Source organism: Trichosurus vulpecula, chromosome 4, assembly GCF_011100635.1.
Source record: "Trichosurus vulpecula isolate mTriVul1 chromosome 4, mTriVul1.pri, whole genome shotgun sequence".
NCBI classification, from domain to species: Eukaryota; Metazoa; Chordata; class Mammalia; order Diprotodontia; family Phalangeridae; genus Trichosurus; species Trichosurus vulpecula.
In genome coordinates, this window is record NC_050576.1 from 426,640,301 (window position 1) to 426,651,338 (window position 11,038).

At 38.0% G+C, this 11,038-nt stretch overlaps 1 protein-coding gene across 3 annotated transcripts in view; it reads right to left on the reverse strand.

Annotated features, from left to right (window-relative positions):
• MYOCD (myocardin) overlaps positions 1–2,361 on the reverse strand; it is a 167,948-nt gene extending 165,587 nt beyond the window's left edge. For all 3 annotated transcript variants that reach the window (XM_036757074.1, XM_036757073.1, XM_036757075.1), the window contains exon 1: positions 2,072–2,361. In XM_036757074.1, coding sequence (XP_036612969.1) covers positions 2,072–2,126 — 55 coding nt within the window. In that variant the 5' untranslated portion in view covers positions 2,127–2,361. The remainder of the gene's footprint in view (positions 1–2,071) is intronic.
• Positions 2,362–11,038: the final 8,677 nt, after the last annotated feature.

Sequence of the window (11,038 nt, forward strand, 5' to 3'; positions counted from 1 at the left end):
GAAACTGGAATAGCCATATAAGATTAAATATTGTTTCTAAGAGGCAAAATTTGGTAAGGGTCCCCCTTACGTGTTCATCACAAGCTACAATACACTCTTTGTAGAAAGGCCCTCCTTTTCATCCACATCCGCAAGACATATAACTATACCTAAGCACAAGAATTATATTACTTTCTTATCATCATATTTTCTTAAGGTTTCTAACTTGACATCTTTCTGCCATTTTCTTAGCATATTACCAGCCTCCTCATATGTCTCTGATTGCCAAGTTGAATGCTTCTAGAATCAAGGTTGTGGTGTAATCATATTTGCTTCTGTCTTTAATTTCATATCTTTCTTTTCAAACCAACCCTCTTGCCTGCCATGGGAGACTGTCCTAGTAGATGAAACATGAGGTAAGTATGCTGAATAAGATCTTTGGTATGAAATATCCCTTTGATCAGGGACTGAAAAGCATTACCACGGACACCAGTATAATCAACTTCAAATTCATGAGATATAGTAGGAAATAATGCTAGCAAAAGAGGATGACTCCATAAATCCACCAAGATGGGTCACATGAATTGTGGAAGAATTTGTGCTCACTACCCCCTTGAAATTTACTGTAAGGAAATATTCATTTGACAAGTATGTTTTGCAAGTCTATTATCAAGAACATCACAAAATCCTTTTACAGGCAAACCAGGCAAAAATTCGTTTTAAAAACAGCAATGGCTCACTTGAAAAGAATGTGGCTGCCCTCAAAACAAGGCTGCATCCTCTTTTCTTCAGAAAGGTGGCAGTATTGCTTCACAATTCTTGATAGAAATCTAAGGTCTTTGGGATGCCTTTGAATGAATAATAGACTCTTCATCGCACTTCACCAAACAGAGAAATGGCTTGATCAACTGCAATGTTAAGATCTCAAGGGACACACGGACACACACACACTCACACACACACACACACACACCTCAGAACTCCTTTGGAGTTGTGGTTTGCATTTATATTCTGGAGTTTTGATAACATTGCAAATGCTGTAACTGCTGAAGTCTACTTCTGGTAAACACCTCCCTCCCATCATCATTCTTACAAACCTCAGGTGTCACAATAAAAAAATAAAATGGAGCAACAAGAACTAAAAGAGGCATTTTGGAAAACAAGGTTAGAAACAAGAAAGCTCTCTAGTGTTCTCTTGAACAAAAGTTTTGGTAAATATGAATACTGTCCTAAAGTATAGAATCCTAAAGTAAAACATCATACAATAATAATTCCCCAGCTACTGAATTGCATAGCCCATTGAATCATACCAGTTTTGTGTGTAAAGTTGATTAGGAAGGATTTAGAGGAAAAATGTACACAGGTGTATATGAATACTCACTTGCTGGACTTTAGCTGTAGGAATTTGAATAAAGACTTTTGTTGAGGAGGGGTTGGCCCCTTCAGGTCCCTTCACTCACCTTCACTCAAAGAGAATGTTCTTTCAGAAGTTTCTCTGCTCTCAACTAACACAGAAGATTTGGGATAGATTCTCAGTTTATAAATATCAGATGGTTGTGGAGGAACTGTGGCACTGGGTCTTTTTTCTGCAGTGATGTCATTTTAAATAAATTTGCTATTTTTACTTCCCCCAAGTGACTTTTCGTTTTTGGAAATGCATTTACTTGAATTAGCTGTGTCCTAACTGATCTCTAGGTTCTAATATACTAGTACCAGATTGATTTTCTTAGGAATTACAATCTTACATACCAAAAAGCACAAGCTGGAGATTCCTTATTTGTTCTGTTCAGAACCTACTCTTTCATATATATGACCCAATTTATGACATATGAAAAGACATGAAAATTAAAAGGAGTTATTATAATCCAAATATGAAACATAGCTGAACTAAAAGCAAGGAATAAGAACAATACAGTTATCCCCTAATTTAAATGCAAGTCTGTCCAGAATATTGGGGAGGGAGGACAGAACTGAGGCAGTATTAACAATCTGTTATTACTTGCCTTGCTTGGGGCTTCAAACACATTTAATAAAAAGCAAATAAGACTTGCAGAAGAAGAAAGTGTAAAGAGGAATACCAAATTAGCCCTACCTGATGTGAACTTGCTCCGAATCAACAAAGAATGCTCAGACCCTAGGAGTGTCATGGTGATTCTCAGCAAGCAGTCCTGTGCCAGAAACCCCACCCTGATTTCAGCCAGGAGGCAAAGTGACCACAGCTAATAGCTCAGAATTCATCCGACGTTTGTTGTGCTTTCCTGGGGACTCGTCTCGTGCAGCAGCCAGTGCCTCAAATCAGTTTGGATGCAGTGAACACTGATACTAACAGAAAACTAACTGCTCACCCCTTGCTGTGCAGAGCTAATTACTCGGCCAGCAGGATCCTCCTCCTACTCAGAGGTTACTATGATCATCATAGGCTTTCCTGGCTGATGTCATAGCCTACCAGGGATCAGAGGGTATTGCTAACAAGTTTTTAGTGAGGTCTCAAGTTTGATATCTGATACCCATTACTGCCGATAGGAGCTCAGCCAATCAGAAGCTTATTGCTCGGCCCTGGAACTTGGAGCAGCCAAGAGAATATCAGCCCGGCTGGTTTAACACTTTGTAGCATGCTGAGCGGTCGCAGAGACTGCAAATGTAGGAGCTGGGGCAGGAGGGGGAACGACAATGGGTTTTTAGGACTGAAGGCAGCAATCCTTCCGTAGATTACTTAAGAAATGAAGAGTTACAACGTTGTTAGGTTTTAAAATTGTGATCTATGCATGGGGAATGAGATATGACCCGTCAAGGACTAGGAATTTGTTAAAATAAGCCAAGGATTTCCTAGCCCATGTTCTGACCTTGGAGTAAGAAACAGATAGGAGTAGATTTTGTAGGAATCAGTTGTCTTCAAGAGCTCAGTTTTTTTAGGGGCTGTCAGGAAAATCCCCAAAGCTGTTTTGGGGCCCTCAGTTTGTAACATGTTTGCATTCTTGCAGGGCAGTTTGGATTTGTAGCATTCAGAAAAGAGATAAGCTGAAGCACTTCAAAATAAACAAAACTTCCAGTGGAACATACTGTCCTCATATCTTCTCTTGGTCCCACGGGGCCTAGTACAGCTAGACCAGCAAGATTATTTTATATTGGGGTTTCTTCTCAAGAGTCAAATTTTAAGTAGCTTCAATGAAAAATCACACCATTTGTTGGATTATTTAACTTGATTTTTGCAAATGAAATACATTACACACACACTGGGCTCTGTCATACTGAACCAAAAACTATCTTGTTCACAGAAAAGGGATACAGTGAAGTCACCAAGCAAGATCTGTATCCAGCAGCTGATCTCATCAAGCAGGTGATTGCAAAGGGAAAAGCTCACAGGCATTTGGAAGGAAAGCTAAGTTCTTTCTATGAATGAATTCTGTTTCTAGTTCAATAGGGTTTTGTCACATTTAAAGTTTCTCCCTGAACCTTACTGCTGCAGGTTCCAAGCCACACCACCACTTCTACATTTTCTTCCTTTTATACTAAAACTGATAGTGTGTGGAAATGAAGAATGATGCATTCCAAATTTGGCAATAAAATTTATGAAATGTAAATAGCTAATGCTTTTTGGTGAATGGTAGATGAAGTTATGATACTCAAATTCTGAATCTCAGTTTGTAGCAATGCGGAATAGGCATGTAGGTTCCAGAAAGTTTGAACAATTTATTTCCTCAGATCTGAGAATTGATTCGCCAGGAATAAGTCAGGTTAGTGAGATGTACAGTCATTCCTAGCAAGACTGTATATGTATTTTGGTAGGGTGGGGCAGAGGTACTCCCACCGTTATCAATGGAGATCCTTTCACTCATGCACCGAGGTAACTTGTCTGCAACTTAACTTATTAGAAAGTTGAGACACTGAGAGGTAGAGTTCATTCTGGCAAATCATGCTGTGTACACCACTGCTTGAACATTTCTGTGACAGTGAAATCAACTTAAATTGAGCATCAAGTGAAGTTTTAAAGGTGTGTGGGGTGGGAAAAATCTGAAAGACCACATGGAGGGGAAACTGTCAAGGGCTTAGGGATCCTTCTTATGATTCTATTATGTGACTCCCTATTAGTGCATGCGGAGGGAGGGTAGGAGATGCTATTGACTGAATAGTCAACACTGCAAGTCTTTTGCACAAACTTGAAGCCACCCCATTCTCTTGTTTCCAACCCCTTTCCCCACCCTTCAATGATAAGTTTCCTGTTTCCCAAAGTTGAGGATGGAGGACATGGAATAAGACCTGGGATGCTCTAGTAAAGAGACTGAGGAGGGGGAAGTTTTATTTTCTAATTAGTGAATCTAAGTAAAAAGTTCTGTGTGACTATTTTAAAATATCCAAATAGATTTTATCCTGAGAGCTTTTGGGCCAAGAGCAAATACTGTGCATGTGACCTCAAAAAAGAATTTTTGGGGGGGTGAAAGTTGTAAAAACAGCCAAAGCGAACATAAAATATAAGGGTCTGTGTGACCTCAACTAGTTGGCCAGAAGTGTTTGCTGTCCCAGGGTTTATGTGCAACAATGGATAGCGTGTTCACCTAGATTATCTGGATTCGAGGGAATGCTGGAGCACTCGCTGGTTTCACGACATTGATGATCTCAGGGACATCTTTACTCTTTAGGTGCTTCATTTGGATGGAGTTGTTGATATTTATCTCCTAAGCATTAATACTAATAGGCTTTGAAAACTTCCAGTAAAAGTTACTTCTTTCAAGAAAGAAATTTTTTTCAGTCAGGAAATATCCACCTTCTTACCCTTCCACCCCAGCCCTGCCCCCAGTTGAGAATGTAAGAAGGCCAAAATTCCTTATTACAAATATGTGTAGTTAAGCAAAAAAAAAATTCCCATATTTGCTATATTTGCTAATTCTGTGCTCTGAGTCCACCTTTCTGTGGGGAGGTGGATAGTACATTTCATCAATAGTCCTCTGGGTTGATTATTATGTTGATCAGTATTCCTGTTTCTTTCAAAGTTGCTTGACTTTATCATATTGTTGTCATAATATAAATTGTTCTCCTGGTTGTGTTCATTTCACTCTGAATGTGTTCATATAAACCTTTCCAGGTTTATCTGAAACCATCTCCTATTTATATGCGAAAACTTGTTCAACACTCCCCAATTTATGGGCATCCCCTCAGATTTCATTGTTTGAGACCTCTAAAAGAACTATAAATAATTTTTCTACATCCTTAGAGTTTGTTTTGCTTAAGACTCATCTTTCCCTTAATCTGCCCTCCCTTTAATTTCACCTCCTTACTTTCTATTTCCTTATGGAGTGAAATGCATTTCTGTACGAAACTGAAAACGCAGTTGTGCATGTGTGTTTGTGTTCTTTCCTCCTTTGATCAGTTCAGAGGAGAGTGAGGTTCAAGTGTCAGCCATTCATTCCCACTCCCTCCTACTTGTTTACATAGATGTCTACTTGCATATTTTGATTATGTGAAATAATTTTCTCTAATCTTCTTTTCCCTTTCTGACCCCCCAAAATGTGTCTCTTGCCCTCTTTTTCCATTTTTCTCTTAAGATCATCAAGATATAAAAGAACTAATTAATTTTTTCAGCCTTTTGATTTTGTTTTTAATATTTCTTGTTTCATGGAATCATGTCACTTGGGTAAGATACCGTTTATGCCAACCTGTTAATTCTATTTCTAATTCTTTCATCCACAGCTCTCACTTCCTTTCCAATATTTTCCTTTAGCATTCTAATTTCATTTATAAAAATATTTTTAACTCTTTTAAAAATTCTTGCTTCATCTCTTGGAATTCTAGTTGAATTTGTGCCCAAACTATTTTCCTTTGAGTGTTTCTTTGTAGATGTTTTGGAGTAACTTTCTTCTTTGGGAGTTGTATCTTGAATATCCCTATTGCCATAATAGCTTTTTATGATAGGATTCTTCTTTCCAAAATATTTGTTCGTTTTTCCAGGCTATTTCCTGATTTTAGACTTGATTTTAGGGCCATGCTCTGCACATTTCTGGAGGGCAGTTCTAGGCTGGATCTGTTGCTCTTTTCTTTGGATATTGAATATTATGTTATTCCAGGATCTCAGAGACACTTTAGGGTGGAGACCTGTAAATGTTCAGCACTTCCAAAATGGCGTGGTACAAGGCAATGTCTCCTATCCTTCTCCTGCCTTTCCTATTTTGTCCACCTTGTCTGAATCCTTGACAGTTCCTGACTCCCTCCCTCCAACCCCACTGAAAAGGAAACCTTTAAAATAATGCCTCAAATAAAACTTTGGCGTGGTGGAGCCAACAAAAGAGCAGGATGAGACATTTTGCCAGCCTAAGAAAACTTTAGAGGTCGGCCGGGAGCTGTATGATTCCAGAGTGAAGGCTGGTTTAGAGCACACATGCCACAGCAGTAAAGCCACTGCTAGAGCACCTGCAGTCAAAGCCACAGCTGCAGCCATAGGTGCAGCAGCTTTGGGAGTTCTCAGCCCGGAGATGGCAAAGGGGTCAGAAAGAAATTATGGGGACCGCATTGTTGGCACTGGGTACAGCACGTGCTGAATGGCAATTCTACTGCCTTTATGCATTTCTGAGTCACAGTTCTAGGGTGGAGAGGAGTGCTAATGCTAGAAGCAGCAGGAGAAGAGGGGGCCTGGTCACAGTTCCAAGGCAGAAAGGAGTCCTAGCACTCGTGGCTGCAGGAGAACAGTGGCCCTGGTTCCAGGGCAAAGAAGAAGGCTAGTTTTGATAGTCAGTGTCTTATAATATAGTTTAAGATCTGGTACTCCTACACCTCCTTCTTTTATATTTTTTATTGGTTCCTTTGATATTCTTGACTTTTGTTCTTCCAGATGAATTTTGTTACTATTCTTTCTAACACAGTAAAATCTTTTTTGGTAATTTCATTGGGATGGCATTGAATATATAAATCAGTTTAGGTAAATGTGTCATTTTTATTATGTTGGCCCTGCCTGCCCATGAACAACTCATATTTATCCAATTATTTAAACCTGATTCAATTTGTGTAAAAAGTTTTTTAATAATTTTGTTCATAGAACTTCTGAGTTTGCTAGGGCTTGTGGATGCAGGGAAACATGGGCCCATCTTGGGTAAAGATAAGAGTGCAGATCAGGAAAGCAATGAATATACTTCTCCTAGGAACCTTGGAAGCACCAAAAAATTTGAGGGCTCCCAGAACTAGCTCTAAAACAGTGACATGAAAAAGCTTGAAGCTTGGGACAGTGCCTTCCTACCCCCAAGTGAGTAGAGCCTAACTTTAACATAAAGCTCGAAGTCAAGAAAAAAGGCTACAAAAATGAGCAAACAACAGAAAAAGAACTTGACCATAAAAAACTACTACAGTGGTAGGGAAGACCAAGACATAAGCTCAGAAGAAAATAACATGAAAATGGCTACAACCAAAGTCTCCCTCCACCCCAGAGAAATGCTAATTAGACACAAGACCAATAGGAATTCCTGGAAGAGTTAAAGAAAGATGTGAGTAGTAGGGGAAAACTTGGGGGGAAAATGAGAATGATGCAAAAAAAAATGGAAAGATAATTAACCAGCTTGGCAAAAAAAGGCACCAAACCCCGCCTGAAGAAAAAACCTATTTCAAAAGTAAAATTGGCCTAATGGTAAAAAGAAGCAATAAAATTAGCAGAATAGGCTAAATGGCAAAAGATAAAAAAAGCAAAAGCTCACTGAGGAAAATAATTCCTTAAAAATTAGAATTGGGCAAGCAGAAGCTAGAGACTTTATGAGACATCAAGAAACAATGAAACATAGTCAAAATAATGAAAAAAATAAAGAAAATGTGAAATATCTCATTAGAAAAACAACTGACCTGGAAAAAAGATTAAGGACAGATAATTTAAAAATTATTGAACATTACTGAAAATTGAAAATTACTGAAAACTATGACTAAAATGGAGCTTATACATAGTATTTCAAGAAATTGAAAGGGAAAACTGCCTCAGTATCTTAGATCCATGAGACAAGATAGAAATTGAAAGAATCCACCAATCACCTCCTGAAAGAGATCCCAAAAGGAAAACTCCAGGAATAGTATGGTCAAAATCCAGAGCTCCCAAGTAAAAAGAAATTATTGCAAGCAGCCAAAAAGAAGTAATTCAAATATCATGGAGCCACAGTCAGTATCATGTAAGATTTATCATCTTCCATGTTAAACAAATGGAGGTCTTGGAATATGATATTCTAGAAGGTGAAGGAGCAAGGATTACAAACAACAATAACCTACCCAACAAAACTAGATGTATTTCTTTAGGGGGAAAATGGATATTTAATGAAATAGAGAACTTTGAAGCATTCCTGATAAAAAGACCAGAGCTGAATAGAAAATGTGATATTCAACAAGATTAGAAAGAAGCATAAAAGGTAAACATGAAAGAGAAATCATAAGAGATTCAATAAAGTTAAACTGTTTAAATTCCTATGTGGGAAAATGATATTTGTAACTCCTAAGAACATCATCATTAGGACAGTTAAAAGAAGTATACATGGGCAGAGACCATGAGTATAAGTAGATTATATTAGAATGATCTCCCTCAAAAAATGAAGGGGTGAGAAACAGATACATCGGGAGAAAGTAGAGGAAGAATGGGGAATTTTTTGTTATAACAGAAGCATGCAAGGAAGCACTTTTGCTGTGAAAGAGAAAAATGCAGAGGCTGGCAGGCCATATGTGAAATTCAGTCTCATTGGAATTGGTTCAAAGAAGGAAGAATATGCATCCATCAATTTTGTGTAAAAATCTATCTTACCTAATAGGGAAATAAAAGGGAAAGGAGATAAGAGACATGGCTGGGAGGTGATAAAAGAGAGGCCAGATTAAAGGAGGCAGTGGTTAGAAGCAAAATAGACTTTTGAGGAGAGACAGTATAAAAAGAGAGTGAGAGGAATTAACAGAACAAAATGGGATGAAAGGTAATATACAGTTAGTAATCATAACCGTGAATGTGAGCAAGATGAGCTCACCCATAAAATGGAAGTAGATAGCAGAATGAATTAGAAACCAGAATCCAAAAATATGTTGCTTACAAGAGCCACACTTGAAATAGAAAGACACACAGAGTTAAAATAAAGGGCTGCAGTAGAATCTAATATGTTTTAGCTGAGGTAAAAAAAAAAGGGAGGGGTAGAAATCACGATCTCAGATAAAGCAAAAGCAAAAATAGACCTAATTAAAAGTAATAATCAGGGAAAGTACATTTTGCTAAAAGGGACCATAGATAATGAAGTAACATAGAAAAATTTACAACAAGTTCCTCTGATGAAGGCCTCATTTCTCAAATATATAGGGAACTGATCCAAATTTATAAAAAATAAGAGCCATTCCTCAATTGATAAATGGTCAAAGTAAACAAACAGGCAGTTTTCAGAAGAAAAAAATTAAAAGCTATCTATAATCACATAAAATGCTCAAAATTGCTATTTATTAGGGAAATACAAATTAAAACAACTTTGAGGTACCACTTCATACCTATCAGAAATGACAAATGCTGGAGAAGAGGAAGGAAAATAGGTACACTAATGAATTATTGGTGGAGTAATGAACTGGTCCAACTATTCTGAAGAACAATTTGGAACTATGCCAAAAGGGCTATAAAACTGTGCACACTTTTGACCTATCAATACCACTTTTATACCTGTATCCTAAAGAGATGAAAGAAAAAAGACAAGGACCTATATGTACAAAATTATTTATATCAGCTCTTTTCGTGGTGGCAAAGAATTGGAAATTGTGGGAATGCTTATTATTTGGGGAATGGCTGAACAAGTTATGGTATATGATTATAATAGAGTGCAATTGTGTAAGAAATTATGATGGGGATGTTTTCAGAATTAATATGGCAAGACATATATGAATGCAAAGTAAATTAAGAAGAACCAGGAGATCACTAAACACAATAACGGCAATGTTATAATGATGATCAGCTGTGAAAGACTTGACTACTCCCATCAAAACAATGATCGAAGACAATTCCTAAGGACTCATGATAAAAAAAATGCTATCCACCTCCGGAAAGGGAGAGAGAGAGATAAAGAGAGAGAGAGAGAGAGAGCGAGTGCAAGAGCGACAAAGACAGAGACAGAGAGAACTAATGGACTCTGAATGCAAATTGAAGTATAATTTTCTTATTTTTTTGCAATATGGCTAATATGGAAATATGTTTTGCATGATTTCACATGTATTACTGATATTATATTGCTTGCCTTCTCAGTGGGTGGAGGAAGAAGTGGAAAGGAAGGAGAGAATTTGAAACTCAAATTTTAAAAAGAAAAGAATGTTAAAAATAAATAAAATTTTTAAAAAGAAAGTTCTCTTCTGCCAGACTCAGCCACTATCACTCAGCTGGAAAGCTCTTCTGTTTCAGAGTGACAGCTACATCCCTTTGGTCTGAGATTCCTGGCCTGTTTGTTCCTCTGCAGACCTCAGACTGTGCTAGGAACTTGAACTGATATCTCACTCTGCTTCTGGGGTCTAAGCCATGCAAATCCTGCTTACTTCTGAATTTGTTCCTCTTTCAATATCCTGCCTAGGACCTGTGAATATTCCTTAACCATGAATGTCACTCTGAGCAAATGTCCCCTTCTCATTCTACCCTTAATCAGTGACTTGGGATTGAGTAGTAGGTGACAAAGTTACCAGTTGGAACCTGTTCCTGTTAAGGTGACTTATTATGGGTAGGACCTTCTATTACCCTGGTGTACAGTCTCTTCTTAGGCTAGAGTATTCTGGGTTGCCCCTGGCTAAACCTTGTCCTCAATGTCCACAAACTTCTCCATCTATCTCCCAGTGCTGTCCTGGGATGTACAAATGACTCACAGTGCCTTTGCCATGGATTTACCAGTCAGGATCTGGTTTTGTGTGCTTTCTAGATACTTTAGGAGGAATTTAGGGATGGCAGTACATTGTGGACAATGCCGCTTATTTAGAGCTACTCCTCATTCTCACCTCCATATCCTGGTGTTTTTGTTATTTTGTATATACTTATGTGTACATGTTGTTTCCCTCATAATATATAAGCTCCTGGAGGGCAGAAGCTGTTTCATTATTGTCAGTGTTT